Below are 26369 nucleotides of genomic sequence, written 5' to 3' on the forward strand. Positions count from 1 at the left end.
GAATTATTAAAATGTTTATTTATTTATTTATTGAGTTTATCAAAATGCAGTACATCTAAAATTATCCTTACATGTATGGAAACAACTAATATTTTAAAAATTACAAAACAGAACAAATTTTTTAAAGGTTATTGGAAAAGTTATTTGGGAGGACATGTAATATTATAATGTACAAACACAAAGTTAAATACCACAATAAATAAAAATGAAAAAAGAAGACAGATAATTTATAAACATATTATCATTGTTCATATCTGTCAAATCAATCTGCTTGAAATTTCCAATAAGCCTACTCCAATGCTGAATGTCAAAGGCTGTTATATGTTCTTGCTGACAAAAAAAAAAAAAAAAAAAAAAAAAAAATCTGACTGTTTAGAACCACCACACTTTTTTAGCAGTAAAATTTATGATACGTAATCCAAACATCCTCTAAAACTTCCCTAAACTTGCATATTTTTTCAGAGTAAAAATCAAACTTGCTTATCAGAGATGTCATATTTGATAAAATACATGCAGATCAATATTTTAGCAAAAAGAATTTTCATATTTCTTGCATTGAACTGAAAAAAAAAAAATTTTTTTTTAGGTCTATCACAAATGCTTTCACAAAAGATACATAATGCACAGGATATCTGTATCCCTTAATAATGGTAAAACTTTTATATGCTCTTGGCTCTCTTTAGATGTAAATGCCATTAAACGTTAAACTAAGTAACTAAGTATCAGTTGCAACTGAGCAGAACACAGGCTCATTGTTCAGATTCTAGTTATGTATGTTCTCTGCACCATTTTAGCCAGGCCTTTTATTGTTAAATCAGAAAGATATCTGACATATACATTTCTCATAATGCTTTCTCTATCACTTTTTCCCCAAAATACCAGTGCTGTTACTGCAAACTTTAAACTCAGCTGCCTAGTAATCAAGCTCTTGCAGAAACAGTAAATTTTGGATAGAAATTATTCTGCAGAAATAGCTGATTTCCTTGACCTAGTTCTCATACCCTAGTAATAGCTTCAAAGCCTTTAAACGAAACTCAAAGGGGGCAAACTGTGCTTAAAGCCCTCAGTCTTATTCCCACAATTATTTGTTCTGCTCTCTATATAGCTGACAGGTGTCTACTTCAAAGACTTTTTCCTATGATACTTCAGTGTCATAAAATACTATTTTTAACATGATAAATAATTGATGGTTTAGTTAGAATATGGTAAAGCACACAAGGGCTATCTTTCTAAAGGAAGGGATACCTCTATGCAGGACTTTCTAGAACTGACTCATATACATGTTATATATGGAGAAAACCACAAAAACGCCCTTTCACCTGAAATGGAATCCATGTTAGAACTATGCATGTTCAGCAATTTTACTGCTTGGACAATAATGGGTTTGATAAATATTGAAATCAAACCCTAAATAACATAAGCTAACATGCAAGCGTACACTAAATTTTAGTTGAGCAAAAGAAAAGAAAATCTTCAAAATTATTACACAGAATAAAAACATGCATTTCATAAACTTATTTCTAACACAGAGATTCAAATTTATTCACTGCATTTTATTTCATGAAAAACAGGAATTTTTTCTGAACCAATTATTTTTTGTACATATTTAGTGCCTTGATTAGCTTGGTTTGTAACAATACCAGATATTGGTAGAACCACTTACCCAGACTATGCAAGGTTTTCTACCTGTCATTCCTCTGAATAATCTAAATCTCAGAATCAGTGATAAAACTGTATTGAATAATGATAATATTGAATCCAATTAACATATCCTTTTGCTTATTCTATGAACAATTATTAAGTCTGTTTGATTAATTCATAAAATACTTCTATGTGTTTAATGATAAGTTTTGATATGCATTTTATGTAAAATAGTGTGTACGAATTTTATTTCAATTCCATTTTTAGATGCAGAAGTCTCTTTCTATTTTTTCTGCAAAGATTGTTTTCTCGCACGAGTCATTCTAAATTCTTGGTTCAAAATTAAGTCCAATATAATCCAAGTGTCCCCACAATGACCATATTACAAAAATAATTTTAAAATACTCCAAATATTGTATTTTCAGCACAGATTGTTTCAGGAAATATTTGACAAGACATGAGGTCTGATCATGTTCCTTCAAGGCCACATACCATTATGCCAAAAGCATGCTTCAGATTGAAAGGCAGAGATATCCGTATCACTTTACAACACAATCACTGCATAATTCTGAAGTATACCTTCCTTTGGTTGATATAATATTTGCTCTAATATCAATTAGTCTGACGAGCTTATGGGCAAGACTGAGATGATCCTGATGTGTTAGCATGCACTTCATTATTAGCTTGTGAGCATTATGTCAATGCAACTATGATGTAGTTGGTTGAGTGCGACTGCGTGGGTGCTAGGCTAATGATGGCATGACACAGTTGGTTATTTGCGAGGAGAGCAGTATAAGGGCAGAAAACCACTTCTGAGTCACCATTATGGCAGGTGTTATTGTCATGTGATTCAACCTTTACCTACGTTAAGACCTTGGTTTAACTCTTAAGTTTACTTACTGAGGATTCTTAGGCAGAAGTATTACAGCTATTATCAAACTTAGTAAGAGATCGCACCACAAAACAGTAGTAGCAATCTACATCAACCTCCAAAATAGATGGTGGCATAAGACAGAAACAGCAAAGCAAGCTACACTATGTACTGCACACAGATTACCACAGATATGACAAAGATATGCACTTCCATATAGGTACTAGTTTAAGGGATACCAGAAATTCACCACTATTCAAATGAAAATATTCCCATCACACTAGTTGTTAAGCTCTATCCCAATTTTGATGGATCTGATTTTTTTCAGTTTGCTGAGTATTCTGAATGCCCTCATGTCACAGACACCATACACTTATAAAGATCCATGATTTCTTCAGGATTTGAACTGAGACCAATGATACAGCACTAGAAGCATTAACCACTTTGCTGATTTCTATAAAATAAATAATAATTTTTTTTTTTTTTTTTTTTTAAAAAGAAGGAGTAGACAGTTCTGTAGCTTCCATTCTAGTTGGCCTATTGAAAAAAATTCAACTACTTGTTTATTTAAAAGTCTACTACTAAATCCTATTCTAGGTTATTTGGTTATACATTCGATGTGAGCAAAACAGAATATGTGAAAATTACAATATAACGGGCAATCAAAAAGTTTCTGTTTGAAGGTGTGGCTGCAGCACATATGCAAATTAGTGCATTGCTGATTCAATATATAAGCATCAGCATCTTGGCATGGATTATTGTGGCAAGGCAACATTAATACCAAACGTCTAAACACTTTCGACGCCTGTACGAAAAAAAAAATTGACTGAAATATTCAGTACTTAAGTTGCAGATCATATTTAGGGGCTGTACACAAACTGAAGATAAAAAAGTTTGCATTTGTATGTAACTAAAAGTATCAGTTTAGAAAAAGGTTTCCAATGTCAAGAGATTAAGAAATGAGCAATTTTATGCAGATATTGTGAAAATAACAGATTAATAAAAAATTTTTGAAATGGAAGTCTTATAGACCTTATAAAATTTGCATTCTAGAAAACATTAGCAGGCTTCGGTATTGAGATAGAGTCAAACCATAATATTATTTGTATTAATTTTTTTAAAAAAAATACAATTTAATGAATTTTGTATGAAAACCAAATTATGATTCCAAAATAATAAAACTGCATAAGAATATTCAAACTACATTTTCAGATTCTGAAAACAGATAAATTACTTCTGTGAAAATTCTTTCAGCATACCAAATGTAACAAAACTAAAGATATTTGTAAACCACAAAAACAATAACACTAAATGGTATTTAAGGGAAAAAAGTCAACTTTAAATTAATCTACTTATTTAATCAATCCACCAATAAAAATGGTGTTTTAGTTTTTATAATAAGTAAAAAAAAATTACAAACTGTTAGAATATGGATCAAAACACCATGAAAAATGTTAGATTTCATATTCTTATAAAATTAATTGCATCATTTAAAAGATTTTGTAATTTGAAGTAGATGCCTACAACTAATGGCTGCGGATCAGGTAAGGACGTTTGTGGACACAGTGTATATGAATAACCAATGGAACCACCAATAAGAAAAGAAAACTTATTTCACGATGAATTTATGCTCTTCTGAAGAGTACAGCATATCAGTATTCCTAATCTTAATCATGGAGATAGTTAAACAGCTTTCAAATATACTGTATGTCACATGGGTCATATAGTATGTTGGAAGACGAAGACATTGCTAGAAGGATCAAATATTTCTAATTCACATAAGATCACAAAAACTTAACAGCAAATGAATGAATAAGAGACATGTGGCCTGGTGAATCACACTTTCAATTATGACAATCACAAGACTGGGAAAATATAGAAAAATTAGCTTGAAAACTTGAATCTTTAGTGCACTGTCATAATATTTCACGATGGTGAAGACAACATGTTTATTTGGAATTTTTATTTCCTTGCTATTCCTTGGGACTTTTAATTCAAGTGAACCTGTACCAGAAATCTCAAAGGTATTTAGATTGCTGATTAAGTATATCCAGTTATGCTAATGATTTACCTCATTCCTGCTAGAAAATACTCTAGCAAGTGAACATTACATGATACTTAATTCACATTATCTACACACAATATGATAATAACTTTGCCTTGCACTAGATAGCTAGCCTCTACAATAATCATATCTCATAACTATTTAGAATATGACGTAATAGGAAAATAATAGAAAAATACGCAGCTAAATCAAAAACCACTGAAGAGAATTTGAAAATGCAATTCACTGAATACGGTTTTGGTCTGCCTTAACCAGAATTAAGTCATTTACCAACATCTCAGAGAATCTACACCAAAGTGAAATAAAGCATCAAGGACTCTAATGATATAATAAGTAAGTGCCAATAAACTGTCCTCAATAATATAAATTACATATCACCCTAATACCAGGTAACCAAGAAAGTTTGTGCGGTTTTCGTCACTCACCAAAAATTGCCCACAAAAACATTAAACGCTCATTTTATTCTTCGAAATAATCAGAATTGGCATCAATTACACATTATACACAAAACATAAGCTTATAAATGCCCTTTTTGAAAAAAATCCTTTTTCTGGAGTCCCAAAAATTGTGATAGCTTTTGTGACGTCACGTTTTCAGAACTGCTATTCCTGATATTACCCATGGCCAAAAACAGACAATATCCAGGGAATAGGATGACTGAGGCAGAACTTCCCAGACCAGTGTTTTGATCCCCTCTTTGATCACTTTTGCCATACAAGGTCTTCCATTATCATGCAGGAGAACTCTTTTGCTGACCAGTGCTGGCTGCTTCTGGTGCAGACCAGCTGGAAACTCTTTACAACCATGATGAGTAAACTTCGGCTGTTATGGTTTCTCTGCTTTCTAGATATCCATATATCCGCTTTCTGGGCTATACTAGTGCTGGTCCACCAAACATACAACACTACCTTCTTTTGGTGAATGTCCGGTTTAGTGGCCAATGAGACCGAACCTGAAGTTGACCAACAATGTTTCCTGTTTTGGTTATCATACATGATCCATTTTTTGTCACTTATCAAGATTTGGTCCAGAAATGAGGCTCTGTTATAGCACGACAACAACCAGCAAATGTTCAACTGTTAGAGCTTGTTTTTATTCGGACAGGACATGAGGAACCCACATGCTTAGTTTTTTTATCGTCCCAAGGTTATGAAAATGTGACAGAAAGGTTTCGTCAGATACTCTAAACTTTTGTGCAAGCTTCTGGCAGGTCTGATGAGGATTCTACTTGACATCCTCCTCCAGCTGGACTTCGTCGAGGGTGGATGGATGAGCAACACAAGGCTTTGTCTTCACTCTCTTGTCTTTGAAAAAAAATTCATTGAATCACTTCTGAGCTGTCCATTCACTCAAAGACATCTCTCCAAATGCAATGCATATTCTTCTAATGGCCTCTGCAGCTTAGTTCCTAATTTGTAAAGCAAAATATACCTGAAAATTCCCTTTTCTAGTGACATATTCTTTAGAAGATTGTGCTTCCTACAAAACTGATAACAAAGTGTACGATGCACAGAATGACTGAATAAGATTTGAAACGATAGTAAACATATGGCATCATCAGAATCAATTATACCACACTAATGCACCAAAAGTAATTGTTTTCAAAAACCACACGAGCCTTCTTGTTTATCTAATATGAAGTTCAAATTCTTAGAGAGAAACCCAAATACACTGCTTTTCATGTTTGTCTACATTATTTAACTGAATATTTAACATCTTATTCAATTACTCAAAAATAAACAATTCATTAGAAATTTACTTCATTACGTAATTTGTTACTCAGATAAGTTTTCTGGTTGCATCAACATTAACTTTCTGTGATCTAATCCTTAAATTAATTTTGTCAAAAAGTTCACCTACATTAACTTATATGTTAAAGAAAAATATACATAACAGTGATTGATTTTATATCAATAATTTTTTAAAACTTGTTGGTAAGTCAGTGCATTGCTAAGCTATGGAACTTCTGTGATTCCGTTTCTATACTCTCAATTTCTAGTTCAGCATTATGTTCATTTAATGAGATTCATATTTTTAGAATTTGAATGATTTATCTGGAGTGTGTATGTGTATGAAGTATTGTAACCTATGGAATATATTTTGGAACAGTGACCGCAGAACTATCCACAAAAAAATTTGATTTTAGATATTAATAACTAATATTTTAGATACTTAGAAATCTAGTCAATAGATCCTTCTGACTAATATTGGAAATATAAAATTACCTTACCTATCCTTCCATTAATGATTTCAATCACTGAACAGAAATGTTTAATAGTGAAAATTAAAAAATCAGTTTCATCAATGAACAAGTATAAATTCCCCATAACATAACCAAATTACATTTTCTGAAGCCAAACTGTGACGACTTTTTTTACATTTCTCTATACATAATTTACTAAAATAATACTGTGATATTTTCCATATAATTTTTCCTACATATATAAATTTTTAGATAAAAATTTCAGATTATACATAATTAACTGCATAAAACAAAATTACATATTTTACATGTAGAATTTTTTTTTAAGCAAAAGTACTTTATTTCATTCTGCTACCTCACTTGCTGTTTTCAAGTAGTTTAATATGGGCATAGTTAGGTATTTTAATTAAAAACTCAAAGATATAAAATAGCTAAAATTCTTCTGCAAGTTCAATATGAATCTGGATGACTAATACACATATGCAGGTATAACTAAATGCTATAAGAAATTATAAAGTAATACTTACTGAAGTACTAGTCCTTTGTGCAGATTCATTCTTTTGCAAATGAGTTGATTCAGTATATGGTACATTTGCTTTACTAGTTACAGAACAACTCTGACATGGATTTGTCTCTTTTGGAGAACAACACACTTTTGTAAAAATGTTGTTAGAAGTATTTTTAGATTGAGAATACTGTGATGTTATACCAAATGCATCTGATTTTGAGTAAGCAACAGACAATTTTGCCTCTTGACCTGAAGCTGAAGAAAATGAAACTGGGCTACCATGACTCGAATTAATCATAGTTTTGCCACACTGTGGAGCTGAATAGAGGTTTGAACTATTTGTAACAGAAGACTGTAAATTAACACTTGAAAAGTCAGACATTTCTGATTTCTTTTCTTTAAAAAACTGTTTTTTTGGAATGGCATAAACATTTTTTATTTGCTTAAATGCCTGGTTTGAACTGTCTGGAGATACTGCATTTGGATGGGATACAGAAGTAAATTTATTTATAATTAACTGATTATGATTCACAGCAACAGGAGAATTTCTGTCTTCGAGATGATTATCCTTTACATACAGATGTGCATTTAACAAAGGATTATCTTTTATAATACTTTTGGAAGCTTTTTCACTTTGTTGAGCTGATGTAAATGATGATGGAGAATTTCGATTCTTGTTGATATGAGTATCAAAACTAGAAGCATTAGTAATCTCAGGATTAGGTGATTTAGGATAGGGAACAGAGTACCATGGCTGACTAGAACTTTCTCTATCACATTCTACAGCAGTTGATTTTATTTTATTTTCAGATACAGGCCAGCCTCGGTTGGTAACAATAAAGTTCTTTTGCTTCGAAGTTATTGGTTGTATATGGCTTGTAGTTGGCTGAATAAAAGGCACAATTTTACATGTACTCCTATCGATTCCTTCACATTTTTCACTTGGAAGTGACTGCCTCTCATAAGGTTTACGATACACTTTTTTAACAATGGATGCAGCAGAAACTTTATTTTTCTTATATGGCATATTACTGTGTTTCTGATGGTTTGTTTCCCACCCTGAAGTCATTATTACTGAAGGAGAAGCAAGTATACCTGGTATTGTTATTGTATCTTTGCTCTGCAGACTAGAACTTGTAGTATTTGTGGTTGGTTGGCTACTACTAGATAATGGATAAGTATATGGTTTCCTAGCAATAACTAAGCTTGCAGGAACGGCAAGATTACTTTTTGAGATTTTTTTATCAGTGACATTTACTCGCAGTGGTGGTAAGCTTGATCCATCTTTATATGATATATTCCTTATATGCTGAACAGCACTGGAATTAACAGACACTGATAAGTGATTGGGAATCTGGACAGTTTTCTCTACTGCTTGTTGCACAGTATGCTGAATTACAGAATTTCTGTCAGTCTGCTGTATCTCATTTGTTGATGAAACACACATACTGACAGTTTGTCTTATAGATGTCTGTGTTGAATTTGCAATAGATTCCTGAAATGCTGCATGTGGCGTAGTGTAAGTAGATGTGGATAAACTATCCTGAAGATTACTAGAATAATTTATAGGCTGCTGAATAAAATATGCTTTCACTTGATTAATAGTTTTTTTAGAAGATGCAACATTATGTGATGAGGTTTCAAAGTATCTAGAATTTGAGACATTAAATGATTCAGAGACCATAGAATTAACTTGTTTAGTGTCTACCATCCTAGAATTTAGCTGTGGCTGATAAGACGATAATATATCAGGATTAGGATATTTTTCAACATTATTTGACTTTACATAATTATTGTTAGAACTCAAATTCAGAGCACCATGTTCATAAGCAATTTCTTTTGCATGAGGTGATACTGAAGGTCTTGAATCCATTCCTTTTGCAGGCTGACATATAGGAGAGCTGCCTGTTTTAACAACAGAACCGTGAAATGAATACTGGGTCACAGATGTAGTTTCCTGCCTCTGAGAATTTGATTCCTCAGAGCATATATTAGGAGAAATAACAACACTTTCTCTAAAATTATTCCTTTTTGTAAAGTTAGTAGGAATTACACAATTTAAATTTTTATCATAACGCTCAATATAATTACTCTTACTCTCAACACTTGACTGAATTGAATTTCTACTATTTACCATCTGCATTTTTGGATTGGATATAAGATTTTCTTGCTTTCCTACAGGAGTCAAAGAATATGGATATATGGTGTGACTGTTTGAACACTGTGAATTTAAAAAATGATCGACTCCGTCAACCGATTGATCTAACACTTTTTCCTGACATGGAGGGCTACCTGAAAATGGTTTAAGAACTCTGTCAGTGAGTGACATTCTAATTACATTTTCAATAGCATCTTGCATATGTAATCCATCCCCTGATTGTACTGTTTTCCCATCATATTGGCTAAAGCTATGTTCCATTTTAATTTTCTTGTTTCCACTATCATCACTCTCTACTTCAATATTTGCTCCTATATCTAATGAAAAAATTTCTCCAGGCTCTTCTGAGTTAGTTTTCCTTTTCATAGGTGAACAGAAGGCATCTGAATTTACTCTAGACATTAAGTTTAGACCATTTCCTTCAGATGCTGATGCATCATCTTCAGGACCACTTTTGTTACTAGCATCACTAGCAGCTCCAGTATCAGAACTCCGATTTTTAAGCATATTTTCACCAATACTACAAGATTTTACATAATCACCAAGATCAACAATATTTTTCCAATCAAATACATTGTACTGAAGATTTATACAGCGTACAGATTCTAAAACACAGACTAAGTCTGATACCAATACAAAGGGGACATTTTTTATCCCTTTACTTAATAACGGATGAAAAAAATCTAGTGAATTCATTGAATTCTTACAAACTCCATTACATCTTACACTGCAGCTACAATCATTATCAGGTAAATACTGATTAAAGAAACTCGAATTTTTCTTTTTGGTTTCTTGTTTTAATAGACTTAGAGTCAAACTTTGCAAAGCAACACGCCTGTCATCAGTTGGTCTCAAAGAAAAGGCACTAAAGATGCATTCACGTGCAGCAACATCAGTAAATAAATTAGAGAGTTTATCAAACTGCCAAGCAATATGATGTTCAAGATGCTCAATATCAGCAGTTATATAAGAACACTTGGCAGCTTCAAGATGGTTAATATCAACAGTAAGTCCTCTAAGATACAACTCAACATATAATGATGTAAGTTCAGGTCCAAACTGTAAATAAATAAATAACATAAATATATGAATAAATACAAAGTAAAAAACACTTTAAAACCTAACACAATTGCATGCTGATAGCAGCAACAAATAGTGATAATAATGTGAAACAAAATAAATATTATATTTAAAATTCATTCTATTATCAGTTTGGAGGAAACCACTTGCAAAAACCAAAAAACAGAGACAAAGAGCAAACAGAAAGAAACAGGAGTGGCAAAATGTGCCAAAACCAAAAATGAAATGCAAAATTTAACATCCTTCACTGCATCATTAGGGGGATAGTGCAACAGAAAAAGTCAATAAATAAAACAGCCTGCTTCTGCCAAAAAGACACTAATCAATGTTTAAAATTTAAAAATTAATCTTAAAATGTTTATTGCAGTAGATTCCTGAAAGACACAGATTATTTTAATTGTTTGTTAAAATTATTTTTAAACTTTAATTTGTGTCTTTGTTGGTCAGAAGTAGGCTATTTTATTTACTTACTGTCGCCCAACTGATATAATGGTTAGCATTGCTGACTGCCATGTCTAAGGAACCGGGTTCGAATCCCAGAGAAGGCATGGATGTTTGTAAATGTATAGTGTCCATGTGGCATGGGGGCACTCTATATGTGTGGCGAACTGAAAGTCCTCTGGACAGGTTGATAGGGGAAAGGGAGTGGGAGATCCTCGGCTCCCTTTCCCCGAGGTGCTCTCCATCAAAATTGGTGGCGGAACTGAGCTAAATTGCACTGTCACTTGTAAGGTCTCAAGGCTGTTGCTAACGACAGGCGTAAACTTACGCTCCTTGTCACAAGGAATTTTGTGGGCTTAGGCTGACTAGCAACAACAACATTTAGTTCTTTTGTTGCACAGAACCTTTGATGACAATGTAGTGAACGATGTAAATTTCAGATTTCACTTTTAGTCTTGGCAGATTTTGCCTCATTTCTTGCAGTCTGTCACTGGGCTTCTGTTTTTTTTTTTTGGGGGGGGGGGTTGCATGAGGTTTATTCCAAACTGAATATAGGATGAATTTTAAACATATTTTTTATTTCGTTATATTTTGCATTATGTATATATTAATTGAGATATAAAAAATCACTAATTTTAATTTCAGACACACAAAAAATTTCAGTTGTTCAGTGCCACAGCGAAAATTTGCTAAAATAATGATAGAATGACACTTCTTCCATAACTTCATGTAAATAAGATAAATGATTTCTAAAAAAATTATTATTAAAAAGAAAAAAATCATTTGCAAATCTTTCGGAGAGATTCATATTGTATAATTAGCATAGACAAATCAACAAAACTGTATGTGTAAAATAGAGTAATGTTTAAAAATAAACAAACATTACTGCTTTATATACACACTAAAAACTTTAATCCTAAGAATGTTTCTCAAGAAAGGATGTAAGCATAAAATGAAGTAGCATAAATTGTAACAAGAAGGCGGAAAATACACTAAAATAACCTATTACAGCAACAAAAATCAAAGTATAAGAAACATTAATGAGAAGATATAACTCATTTCTGAGGTTACGGCCCTCTTAACCGTCCTCAGTTTTTTTAACATGGTCTCTCCCGACCTGGAGCAACCTCTTAAGTGATGGGTTTCTTGACCAAGGGGATATGAAAAAAGTAGTGAATAACTTCACTTAAATGGATTTGTGATGCTCAGAAATTTAATATTCCAGATTAATTATTCCTGCTTTGTTGAATTCAAACAAAGCAGTATTGAGGGGTGAGGTGTGTTTTGTGATATGAAAGCCCTAATATTGGCATCTCGAATTTTTTGGGAGTAGTTTTTAGGCGGGAATTTTATTAGTAGCTTGACTCATCTTTACTTAGACCTGCGCAAATTTTTTGCTGTCGCATTTTAGTCTCATTCCCGTTTATTTTTAATAAATGTGTAGATATTTTTCGTGTATGTATATATTATAGGCTTATTTTTCTTTATTGTTAATATTAATCGTAGTTAATTTTTTTATTATTAATTTTCTATAAATGGCGTGGAGAGGTCTAACTCTTTCCGAAAATTTGTAAATATTTTTGTATATAGGACTTGTGTATATAGATATTTATCTCATTTATCTGTATATATTCAAGAATATTGTGTATATCCAGGAAACCATGTATACAACCATAATACAGAGTTTTTTCATTCTTATACAAATGCTTCTACTCATTTTCGTGCTTCACTGCAATGCTCGCTTAGTCGCACTTTTAAAAGCTCTGGCGGAGCAGTGTTCCACCTCATGGAACACCCACAGAATTAAAATGGTAAGTGCAATTTTTACAAAATTTTACCTGTATACTCCTTTAGGACTAAATAGACCGCTTACAACTTTTTTTGTTGAAATTCCGACGTTAATGTATAGTGCGCCACAAAGGGTTGACAGGACAATGATTCCAAATGAAAAATAATGTAAAGGAAAGAGTTCAGAAATACTTGTAAGAACAACCTGAGGACTTTTACAAGAAAGTTTGCTATCTTATTAGGATAAATGTCTAAATAATCTATATATATAAAGAAGAAAGTCTGCATGTTTGTTTGCTAGTAACTCAGTCACCACTACAGCTATCATCACCAAACTTTCTACAATTCTTTTCTGTGTCATGGAAAAGGTCGACGTCCACCTCCTCCCAAATAACTAAAATCTCTGATTATATTAACTAAAACGCTTAGAGCGTTAATTTTCAACATCATTTTTCCGAGTGGCAACAGTGTTGATTTAATGACAGAGAATTAGTTTATTTTTCTATTTATTCTATTTCTATTCTTATGTGGGTTCCATATCGCATCAGACTGAAAAATGTATGACTATGAATCGTATTTTTTGCTCAAAATTGTGTATTTGTTTTTACTTTTGTTGACCCAAATGGCAATTCCTTATGTGATATGAGTATATATACCATATGATTCTAGGATTACATAGTCAGTTGTGGTACATGTATTGAATATTACTTTGTTCCTTTGGCATCTTTTATGCATTACAATGACGCATCATATTCCTTATGACGTGTAATATGCTATTATATGAATTTTCAAACAATGTCATGAGTCAAATAATACATTACATTCAATCTAACTTAACTGGCATCAGGTACTTCTGCTAGTGCTAGTAATTATATATATACAGTGGATGGACAAAAATATGGAAACACCTTGTGAAATGCATGTTTGAAAAGAAAGATTGATTTTAATGAAATATGTAGGTGGCGCTGGCATTTTTGACTACTGACGCCACCTATACAACTTTGTAAATGTGCTAAACAGTTCAGTTGTTGTCGGAGTACTGTTATGTGAGGTTGTCATTGCATTATGTCAGAGTTAACAGACTTCGAACGTGAGCAAATTGTTGGAGCACGTATGGTAGGTGCTTCCGTAAGCAAGGTAGCCGAGGTGTTTAGTGTTTCAAAAGGTACTGTATTGAAGATTTATTCCGCATATTTGAAAAGCGGAAAAACATCATCTGCTAAATCACAGCGCGGACGAAAGTGTGTCCTGAGAGATTGTGACAGACGATCATTAAGGGCCATTGTGACGAAAAATAAGAAGATCACAGCTGCAAAAGTTACTGCTGAAATGAATGTTGTGTTACCGAACCCTGTGAGTACCAAAACAATTAGAAGGGAGCTTCATAAACAGGGAATTGCTGGCCGTGCTGCAATTGAGAAGCCACTCATCAGTGATGCTAATGCCCGTAACAGGAAAAGGTGGTGTTTAAGTCATAAAGCCTGGACTATAGGGCAGTGGAAGCGAGCAATATGGTCTGACGAGTCTTCTTTCACATTGTTTCCCACTTCTGGCCGAGTTTACGTCTGGAGAACGCCATCTCAAGCCTATAATACAGACTGCTTGTTGCCAAGAGTGAAACATGGCGGTGGTTCTGTTATGGTTTGGGCAGCCATATCGTGGTTCTCTCTAGCCCCATGATAACTGTGTCAGGGCACATGACTGCCAAGACTTATGTGAACATTTTGGCCGATCAAGTTCATCCCATGGTACAAACTTTGTTCCCCGATGGTGATGGTGTCTTCCAAGACGACAAAGCCCCTGTTCACACAGCTCACATTGTCCAGGACTGGTTTTCTGAGCACGAGGATGAGTTGTCCCATCTCCCCTGGCCACCACAGTCACCAGACCTGAATATTATCGAACCTTTGTGGTCTACATTGGAACGGAAAGTGCATTCTCGTTATCCACCGCCAACATCGTTATCTGAACTTGCAACCGTTTTGCAGGAAGAATGGTATAACATTCCTTTGGCAAACATACAGGAACTGTATTTATCCATTCCGAGAAGACTGCAAGCTGTTTTGGATGCCAACGGGTTTCCTACACCATATTAAGCAAAGAAACATGTTTTTTTAAAGGTGTTTCCATATTTTTGTCCAACCCCTGTATATATATATATAGAGAGAGAGAGAGAGAGATATTAAAAAATATTTATTCATTGTTGTTAACCTTCTAAAACCGGGCCAAAATTCTCATAATATAGCCTTCAGACTGGCACGATCCGAAACAGTTTTGCCCCCTCTTTGACATTTTCTTAATGAGAAAAGTCGGTAGTCCCCCTCCATGGATGCAGTAAAGTTTACATGTTTATCGGGCGCTGTCCCATAGTTGATGAGTTGCTAGATTTGCGATTTTTTCGAAGATTATTTTGCTTTCATTTAAATGAAGTTCTAAATAAGCAGTGCATAAATAAATATGCAGTACTGGATGCATATCCAGTGCACTATATATTTAGAACAAAATGTATGCAATGTTTATATTTCACTCACTATTTCTGATCAATCTTGTAAATAATTTGTGAATTTTTTAACTTTATTTTCACTCTTCATTTACATTCATGTATTTTCATAATAGAAATTAGAATACGATAACAAAATTTTACAAAATATAATAAATACGAACTAGCTTTGTAAGTCTGCAGGCTGGAATACGATTTTTAATAACATATTTTCATTGACAAAATAATGGTAATGACTAATTTAATGAAATAATAATAATATTTATTACCATTAGATGATTAGAATGAGATTCAATACATTAGATTTTGAGAAGAACTTACAGCAATAATAAAGCTTTACATGACAATAACAGAGCTTTAAATCTGCTTTTTTTTTGGATAATTTTGTTATTATAATATAAAAAAGAGAATCCGAGATATATTGGTTGTGTTTCATCATTTAACTTTAAAAAATATTACATTGGACTATCAGTCAAAGGATGTATATTTTTAAAGAGAATTTTCTTTGTAAAATTGGCTCATCAAAAGTATTTTTCAGAACAGTTTTAAATGTTCATGAAGAATTAATTATACGTCAACTTCTTTTCATAGGTAGAAATTTCGTCTAAAACCATTGTTATATCCAAAGGTTGAAGTCTATTTCATTTTCAACGAATATTCTATTTGCACATTATATATTTTCTAATTTATTTTAGAAAGAGCAATCTTTCACGTTTTCAAAAGAATAAGGACATACTGGGTGTTGACACTTACAATGTAGTATGTTTTTCATATTTCTTCCAGTAATGAAAACAATTACCTTGGAATATTTTCAAAGCAAAATTAAGAAAACCGTTTACGCCAAATTTTGCATAATAAAGTATCTTCTCGTGTATTTTTTTATTTAAAGTGTGAAATTTTCTCTTTGAAATCCAATAATTCCATCGTAATATGAAATAGTGGAGAAAAGTGTAATACAGTTTATTTATTCACAAATAATTCCCTCATATGTGTAATTTATGTACTGTCGATTGAGAAATATAGGTAAGTAAATTAAACCGGTTATTTCAATACTTTTTCTTTATCAATTTTTTTTACGGGCCCTTCAGTAGAGCGGTAAAGTTGGCTGAACACTCGTAGCTCGCTCGGATTTGAATCCCAGCTAAAGGGTTGGATTCATGGTTTTTGTGTAACGTAAATGTAAGACAGCTTCCCTTAGAAAGTCCTCCGCGAAGGCATCCCTCCCCTTATACAGGTAATTGTTGTGTGCTCTGATGTAATTCAGTAAGCGAACAAAATTAATCCAATCAAATCCTCTATTAACTTGTCTGAATTCCCTTTATCTCTTGAGAAGTATAAGAATTTCAGCAAATAAAACTGGCCGGAATTTTATACAATGAAACTGATGTTTTGATTCAATTTAGAAGTAACGTGAGCTTTACTGATATTTAAATACTTTTTGGCAGATCTCATCCTAAAAGAGGGTCTAAAGATAAATTGATTTTATTTAATTTACAATCAATGCAAATCATTGAAAGCAATCATTGAATGAATGAAAATCACAAAAACTATTATGCATACAATTGTCTCTTATTTATCTCCTGATAAATCAGACAAAACTGCCTACATAATAGAAGCACTTTGAAAGAGTTAACAGTTCTTAAGGGTTTTATGCACTTCAAAAAAAAAAAAAAAAAAAAAAAAATCAATCAATCTTATTATTTATAAGTATAAAAAGGAAGTAAACGATAAAAGCAGTTTTAGCTATTTTCTAGAAAGGCATTAAATCTAAAAAATTAATCTATTCTTATTTGCTATGATTAAAAAGCATTAAATCTGGTAAGCTTAAACAGCGTGCAAAATCGCTGATGTTTTAATCATAGAAAAAGTCAGAACTGAAAAAAATTAGAGATGACCTCTATTTGATTTTCAAGTATATTGGCGCAAGACGATACCTGCAGTTTTTGCCAAAATGTAGCCAAACTGATAAGAAGAGGGAAATAATGCGTAGCTAGCGGCTATTCTGAGTAGTGACAATGGACCACCCAGGGATCTACAGATAAGCGATTCTCTAAAATAGGGAGGGAATGGCTGGTACGACAGTTGTACCAGCCGGCTTCAGAAAGTTAAAGAACCTCTAGTTTGTTTTTCATTGAATGCTCCTCATTTTCAGACTGCAGGATTCATAATGAAAAATTAGGACAGTAAATTAAACTAACAGATGAATAAGACAAATGAATGGCTTACCTGAGTCCACAAAGTATCAACAAACAAATAAAAATGAGCACTAGTTGAAGCATAAATGGGAAAAATTTTTTCTACATTTTCAGAAATTTCTTTCAAACCAGTTTTCTTATTTTTATGCATCACACACCATAACGTAAAAAGTTTCTGTAAAAGAGTACAAATCAATCATGATTTTGATCATGCAAAAATGAAACATGACAAATAATAAAATTAAATAATCATTTAAGAACAGTTATAAACTAAAATATATTAATAAATCAAAAAGGCAATCAAATAAAAATATTTATAACATATAATTCTGAAAGGGTTTGGGGATTTCTACAAAGCATAGTCTATCCATAAAAGTCCTTCAGCAGACTTTATTTTTGGAAACTGTTTGTGACAAACATAAGCATCCAATTACAAAAATGTTATATATGGCACATTCATGTTTTGGGAATTTTTAAATTAAAAAAAAAATAATTCTGTGAAAGCTACAAATCTAATTTTTTATACAGTCTGCAAGCCTTTAAAGTAGTTACATTAAGTAAAAGTTGCTTATACTAATTATAAAAATTCAAACAAATATTTGATGTCCATAGAACACATAATAATTTCAAAATCTGAGATGTGATTTCTTTGGTTAAAAAATACAAAAATTCAAGCTTCTTTCTCTTCCCTTTAATTTCATTTAGTGACCTTGTAATTTATAATTTTGTTGCAGTTGATATATCAAGTCTTTTCACACTAGTACTTTATAAATTTTTGAATGTTAAAAATTCATAATTATTATCTATGAGCATTTTATTACTTAATCATCATTATCTAATAATAATATAAAAAAAGGATTAGAAACATTTTTCACATTTGATTCAAGCAAAATATATTATGAATTCGGACAAATTCTATAGATTCTGTGAGTTAAGATTTCTCTTTTGTAAAAATTATTGTCTACGACATAACACAACAGCAGAGTTAGTTGTGTTATGTTAACCTCTGCTGTTGTGTTATGTGTACAGAAAATTTCTTGTAAATTCATATTTCATTTTAGCCATGTACAAATTTTAAACAGTTGACTCTTCAGTTAGAAGAGCCCTGAACATGACCTCAAAACTTTAGAATCATATATCTTGTTCAACCTTTGTTAAACTTTTTATGTTTTAGCTTTTAGAATGAGAATAAACTTTTACTAAATTATATGAAAAGATCACAAATAAAAATTATATTTCAAAATTTTTACAAAATTGGTTTTCTTAAGTTCAGAATGCCATACCATGAATACTTCCCTTAGATAACAGTTGTGGAGGGTAAAAATGGTTACATAAGTATTTTTATGGTCACTGCAAATAAAGTTTTAATAAAACAAACCTTTGTGCAACAATATTTAGAAGGCTTCATCAGCTCCCGTATAAGAAAAATGTGTAATAATATATTAGACAATGCTTCATTCTTTGGATTTTTCTTTGAATGTAATATGATTTCAAGTCCTTCATGACAAGTTAACTGTGAAACCTAAAGGAGGAGGAGAGGATGGGAGTTTGATATTAGACAAAAATTACAAACATTTTTATAAGCTTTATTCTAGAAACTTAAGGTTTTAGTAAAATAAACACAGCCCATAAAATAAAACAAAATTTACTTACATTTTAACCTAATTAGATAGCAAATTATTCTTATTTAAATAATTCACAAATTTAAAATTTTTTATTCAATGAAAACTTGATCACCAGTTTATCATTTCTCTCAGCAAAGTGAACTTGCAGTAGTTAGTTACAGGACGAAAAAGATGTGACTATGTTTAGTGTTACTTAACACTAGAACGGCGATAGGGGTCATTTTGACCCCTGAACACTTTTGACCGTTGATTACTTTTCTCTTATTAGAAGAGATCATTTGTAATTTTTTGACGTTTCCTAAATAGACAGCAAATATTTGTAAAAAAATTTTCAGCATTCTAGGTTTGTTAATTTTTGAAATATCGGCATGTATTCCTAGAACGGCGGACGGGGGTCATTTTGACCCCTTTACTTTTATCCCTCTTTCTGCTCGAGGCATTGTCAAATAACCCATCAGAAACATTCATTGATAAGGATTTTTCAATTGCATTCATACTATCTCCCAGAGGAATAAAAACCTAGGTGGTCTCACTACTTTGTAATGTCTATATAAGTTGTTGTTTCTTTGTTTACAATTATCTATTCGTTTGAAGAAAGTACTGCAAGGAAGGTAGATGCAGAGTTTTTCATGCTTACATTTCTTTTCAGAAATAGTTTATTTTACAGATGTATTTTCCCATTTGATAGTTCAGCTTACTTACTGCAGGTAATAATAGTTAGAGAAAAATGTTTTCTTAGTAATCCCAAATTAGTATTTCAGTACATATGAATTCTACCACCATTTATTGAAAACTGCAAAACGTGCTACCGGCCACGACAAAATATTACAGTTGATGAACAATTATTCCCATCTAAAGCTAGGTGTAGATTTACTCAATATATGCCTAATAAGCCTGACAAATTTGGAATAAAATTTTGGTTATCTGTCTTTGCTGATACTGAATACCTCTTGAACGGATTTCCTTATCTAGGGAAAGATGAAACAACAAATCCTCAATTACATTTGTCTGAAAATGTTGTTATAAAATTAACGGAGCCACAGTTAAACAAAGGGAGGAATATTTTACCCCGGATAACTATTTTACTAGCATTAAATTAGCAGAAGTGCTAAAATAAAAAAATACAACTATGGTCAGCACAATGAAAAAGAACAGAAGATAAATTCCTGTATCTTTTAAAAAGATGCGTAGTAATCTTTATTCATGGACAATAGCGGAACACGATAATCTCACACTTACCATTTATCAAGGCAAAAGAAACAAAAGCGTTTTTCTACTGTAAAAACTGAAGACAGTCTCAAGAAGTTGCCCGATTCAATAGCATTTTACAACATAACAAAGCATGGTGTGGATATCTGTGATAAGATTCGCTGAAAATATTCAGTTAAATCGGCTTCTAGACGATGGTCTGTACATATCTTTTTCAATATTTTGGATCATGCAGCTTTGAATGCCTGGATAATTAATAAAAGTGTAATAGGAAACACCATTAACAGGAGAGATTTTTCTACTGAAATTAGGAGAGGAGTTAAGAGTGGCACATATGGCTTCAAAACTACCAAAGATCCTTCCCGAGTCTTCAGAAAAAAACATTTGAAAGGAAAATGGATATGAAGATTAAAAAAGTGTCAAGTACAGAGATGCAATGGAAACAAATCTCAAGAATATTGTGCATCTTGTTCCAAAGTTGTGTGCGGAAAATGCACTGGGAAAATTGTTAAAAATTATTTTTGTATCAACGGCATTAATTCTTAATACGTATGTGTCATCTCTAATATTTTAAACATTAAATAGAATTGAAACAAAAATGCTTTACAAATTCCATTCAGCTACACATATAATGATATAACTGAAACATCAGAGAAATTTCTCATTTCTGGATTTAGAGAGTGAATCATCCTCCAAGTAAGCACATAAAAAAAAATATTATTATATAAATTGTGTTTTATTTTAGTTAACATTAGTTTTAATTTGTAAAACCATTTATTTGAAATCAATCCTTATATCAAATTAATGAGTTATTTTAGTAATTGTAGTATGATCCAATTGATCGCCATGCACTCGATACATTTACAGTATTTTAAAAAGTCAATAAATTATCATGTGATATTAAATATAAATTATGAAATAAAGTACATATGTGCCAATTTATGGCATTTAAAATTGTTTTACTATTGTTATTTCAGTATTTTCATCGAAGGGTCAAAATGACCCCTTACCGCCGTTTCAGTAGGTAAATTTTTCCAGCCGTTCTAGTGTTAATCAGTCAACTAAATTTAACTGCATTAGCCAATGAGGATGAGCTAAACTTAACATTCAAAAATTCCACACAATAGCTGGTGGATGCAATGACTTTAGCATGCTAAACTTTTATGATTTCCTTTAAAATGGCTAATTAAACGTAACATAAAGTAATACATAAAAAGCATCAGTCCACAGACAAAATATAAAAATGATTATAAGCATATGAATTGTATCGCAAACGTAAGAGAAAATTGATTACTGCTTAGTAACTTTATTAAGAAGCATTGCTGTTCTACCTGGCAAAAAAAAAAAAAAAAAAAAAAAAAAAATAAAAATCTGAAGGCTTTCAGATTTTACAATTCTGCCTTCAGCCTCCGTGGGTGAAGGAAGCTCTTAGGCTGCTCTTTTGGCAAGCCATGATCCTAAGTCAATCACTGATGCTCTTCCTCCAGATAAATGCTTTTACGATTGGAGTGCGCCTATAGATGATTACACTGATGATACTATGAACGCTATGGAATATGGACTCTCTGATTCTGATCACGGACTCAACCTTGAGGCCCAACTTTCTGAACTAGATATGCAAATTTAGATTATGGACTCGAAAATTGAATCGGCCAAGGAAATGAAACGACAATTTGATGCAAACAGACAAGTCACTGCTCCAGATAATTACACTGATGTTTTTGCAAAGACCATTAGAGAAAACAGGATAAAGAAGGATTACCTCATAGGTAAGCAAGATCTCTTACGTTCTCAATGTGCTAACCCCTCCCCCCCTCCAAATCGGCTAATAACGTTAATATGCATCACTTAAAAAGAAAGCAACAAGATAACTCTGATCCTCTGATGATAATTTAACTCAAATGACGGATTCATTAAAACTACTCACATAGCAAAAATAGGTAAAAAAGAGCATGTAGCAAAAAATACCATAACTACAAGTAACAAATTTAATATCTTAAATGCAGATAATGCTAAAAATAAATCTGATAATGAAAATATCCAAAACAGTCAACACAAAGATCTTGAAGAACAAACACATCCACCACCTAAGGAAAAATCTGTACCAAGTATCATGATAAAACCTCTAGCCAACATCAAACAAAATGTTTATTTAAAACAATTCATCACTCAATCCTCTACCAAATTTTACAGTAAAGTTAGCAGAGAATTTCTCAAAGTTTTTCCAAACACTTCTGACAACCACAGAACACTGACCACTTATCTTCAAAATCACTCAATTGAACACAACTGAGTCTCATCAATGCACAACACAAAAAAGCCAATCAAAGTTGTAATTCGAGGACACCACAGAAATTAGTGACATTTTAACAGACCTAGGATATACAGTTTACAAAGTAGAACAAATGACACAATTACGTATATGCCAACCCATGCCACTTTTTCAAGCACTTCTTCCTACAGGTAAATTTGACCAGCAACTAGCCTAGCTCTGTATTTTTCGATAGTGCCGTCGTGATTATATTTTAATTTAAGAACCCATTTACTACCAAAAACTTTCTTGTTTTCAGGTCTTTTTACTAATTTCCAAGCCTTTTCTTGAACAGGCGAGTTATATTCTGACAGCATGGCATTATACCAATTTTAAGCATATGGTCCATTTAATGCTTCTTGCACCGTAGGATTAATGCTTTCCTCAACAACGTTTTGAGTTTGTTCATTTTTATTTACAACTGCATAGTGATATTCCTTTTTAGGCCTTCCTGGCAAACCTGCTTTTATTTTCTTGGGTTGACCAGGTCCCCTTTTAATCAGGATAGGCAGCATTGATTCGCTAAAATCACTTGCGCTTTACTTTTCAGATTCAGATTCAAGTGGCGACTCGCTGCCGTCCACAGGTGATGATTTATCACAACATGCTTTATTTATAGTTTTTTCCTCTGGAGGGAAAGGCAGATATATTTCTTGCTCTGAGTCATAACTACAGCAGTTTTCAAACTCATTAAGAAATTTTACGTCTCTGCTTATTATCACTTTACGTGCCTCAGGATCCCAAAGTCTATATGCTTTTGATTCATCAGAATAGCCAATAAAAATACATTCTTTAGATCAAATATCAAATTTGCCTATTCCTGCCCTTTTATTTAGTGGAAATGCTTTTTGGCCAAAGGTTCTGAAGTGAGAGACAGCTGGTACTCTGCCAAACTTCACTTTGTAGGGTGTTTTTGTTTCACCTTTTAAACCTCACGTTGAGCAGTGATTTCGAATATAAGTAGTCGTATTGATGGCTTTGGCCCAGAATTTCTGAGTATTGCAAAAACATACATCACGCCATTGAAACTTAAGTGCGATTTAATCTTTCGGCGACGCTATTCTGGGCTGGCGTGTAAGGAGCGCTCATTTCGCGTTTTATTCCCACGTCGTTAAGAAATTTATTAAAGTCTTTCCCTAAATATTCTAGACCGTTATCGGTTCGCAGAATTCTGATTTTAGAGTTAAGTTTATTTTCAAAAGATGCTTTAAAATTTCTGAAAGCATCTTTAACCTCATCCTTAGATTTTAGAAAATAAATACAAACATTTCGAGATTTGTCATCGATAAATGTTGCTAAATAAAATGATCCACTTATTGATTCGGTTCTCATGGAACCTCACAAATCAGAATGAATAAGATTTAACAATTCGGTACTTCTATATTCAGATTCTTTAGGAAGGGGGGTTGCTGTTTGTTTACCCTGAATGCATACCTTAAAGCGTTATCACATACGATATTTGTTGCCAGAACAAAAGGTTTGGTGGAACAGTTCTGAGAAACACTTTTTGGCGAAATAGGGTTACCATCTTCACTTGGTAAACAGGCTGAAAGCCAAACAAGCATCAGTTATCACTCAGATTGGCAAAAGTGATGTTTCCTTTCAAGTGACGTTTGCTTCTTCCGTGTTGTTTTGTATCGCTCACACTCTTTTAGTTTTAAACTTTACTGTTAGTAATGGAAGATAATAGAAAGGTGATTGCTATCAAGTTAATCACTTTGATCTCCACTCTGGCACTTCAAGTAATAGATAAACACACTTTTGGTTATAGCAATCAATTACATCAGTAATAGCCAAATTCTGTATACACTAAGAACAGTTTAAAAATGTGTGCTAAGTCTATTTATCAGACATTACTTAAGTATATTTTCTGTTGTCTGCATTTCAATGAAAATTTGATGGCTCAATGGAAAATTTGTGACCTGGTGAAAGCATTTTCTTGGCTTTCACTAACTTTATGGCTCATAATTACTGTTCTGTCCTTTAAAAAAAAAAAAAAAAAAAAAAAAAAAAAAAAAAAAAAAAAAGACGTTCTATGACAAAAATCTATATGGCTGATATTTACATCCTCACAGCCAGCAGATACTATTTAGCAAAATGAAGATCAAATAAAGCATATGAATACATGAGCAATCAAGCATGTGCGAGTTGTTTACTGTCCCATAGAACACTCGGTAATATACCTAAAACACATTAATTATACCAACTCTAGAAATTAGGTGTGCACATCATGAGTTCGTTTTATGTGATTACGGCAAAGCCTCGACTGATATCTGCCTAACAGGAGGGATCCCTTCGTAGAAGATTTTTTAAAACTGGCTCGTATACCAGTTACAAATGGAGAAACCAAGAAAATGCCCATGTAGCCAGCCCGTTCGCGGCATTCTAACCTGAGACAGAAATACCAGTGTTCAACGATGCTTCGGCCACTAGTAGGCCCGTGCACTTAATTGGAAAGTGCAATTCATTATGTAAACAGACATGAAGGTAATAATCAGTTGTGCACTGGTTTAAGTAATCAAATGTTATAAATGCACAGCTGTTACATTTCTCATTATTTATTAGTCATGCTTATATTATGTAGATCATACATATGATATAATTATGAATTAACCCAATAAAAAAATGTGTACACTCTTTAGTACTCAAATGCTCATCAATTATTTTTCAACTGATTATTACATATCTATAATAATTTGCAAAGAACTGATGACTACAGTTGCTGTCAATTACATGATCGTTATATGAATTAAAAAGTACGTAACTTCAAATAAAGTTTTTGGCAATGTTCATTTTTGTATTCACACATACACATAAATTTCGATGTTTCAATATGTAGCATTTACAAGTATAGTTTCTAATGTATTCATAATTCAAAAAGTATTTCAATAATAACATGAAAATAATAGACAAATTTAATGAGTATTCTCATTATTACATAAACTATGTTTTTCTTTTTTTATGCACCTTTTATGCTGTTTAAAATGTGTCACTGATTATGCAATTAACAATTTAAAAGTTAAGTAACTAGGAGAAAAGCCATACAAACGAATTAAAAAAAATTACTCAACTTAAATTTAAGAAATAAAATTCTATTATATAAGTGATAATACACGATCAGCACGAAATACAACAAATTTGGAGAACTTTTGGCGATGAACAATGTGTAAACAAATTTGAACTGCAAGAACGTTGTAAAATACTGTCAACTCTGATATTTCCACGATTATACATTTAATGAATATATAAACATTTTAAAAATGATTCACGCAGTTATATTATTACAACAAAACAGCAATAATTAAATCGGCCTCTATTTCCAGGGTCCATAACTTCACAGTGAGAGCCATCGCCATACTGAAAGTTACCGTGATCCTACAGAAGCAGAACTTTCGTCTGATTGGTTGAACGTTTGAGGAACACGTCTCCAGCCGGAACATTTTTGGGAAAGTTTTAAAATGTTGCTCGTAGCCAGGACATGTTCCTCCTAGCTAGACGAAACATTTCTCGGAAGCCTCCCGCTTAAAGCAGTCGTTCTAGAATTTCGTTTCTCGGAATTGTCCCGGGTAAGCGTGTGCGTCCCTGGAAATGATAGCCTCTCTACAAGTAGAAAGATAGTCATTTTTAGAAAAAGAAAGACCTCTACCCATGTTATTTAATTGAAGTTTTTTAAGATCATTTTTGTTTAAATGGCAAATATTATATGCCACTGATCTATTTCTTTAGCAATTGATACAGATTCAAATATTGACACGACAAAGTAAGGATCATTTT

At 32.5% G+C, this 26369-nt stretch overlaps 1 protein-coding gene across 1 annotated transcript in view; it reads right to left on the minus strand.

Annotated features, from left to right (window-relative positions):
• LOC118187032 (uncharacterized) overlaps positions 1-26369 on the minus strand; it is a 121506-nt gene that overhangs the window by 45882 nt on the left and 49255 nt on the right. The window contains exons 5-7 of the mRNA XM_035357216.2: positions 18829-18972; positions 17482-17625; positions 7308-10505 (exon numbers count right to left, since the gene is read on the minus strand). Of these exons, the coding sequence (XP_035213107.2) occupies positions 7308-10505; positions 17482-17625; positions 18829-18972 (3486 nt within the window). The remainder of the gene's footprint in view (positions 1-7307; positions 10506-17481; positions 17626-18828; positions 18973-26369) is intronic.

Source organism: Stegodyphus dumicola, chromosome 5 (genome assembly GCF_044657685.1).
Source record: "Stegodyphus dumicola isolate Sdum_Otavi_A_Nest chromosome 5, ASM4465768v1".
NCBI lineage: Eukaryota > Metazoa > Arthropoda > Arachnida > Araneae > Eresidae > Stegodyphus > Stegodyphus dumicola.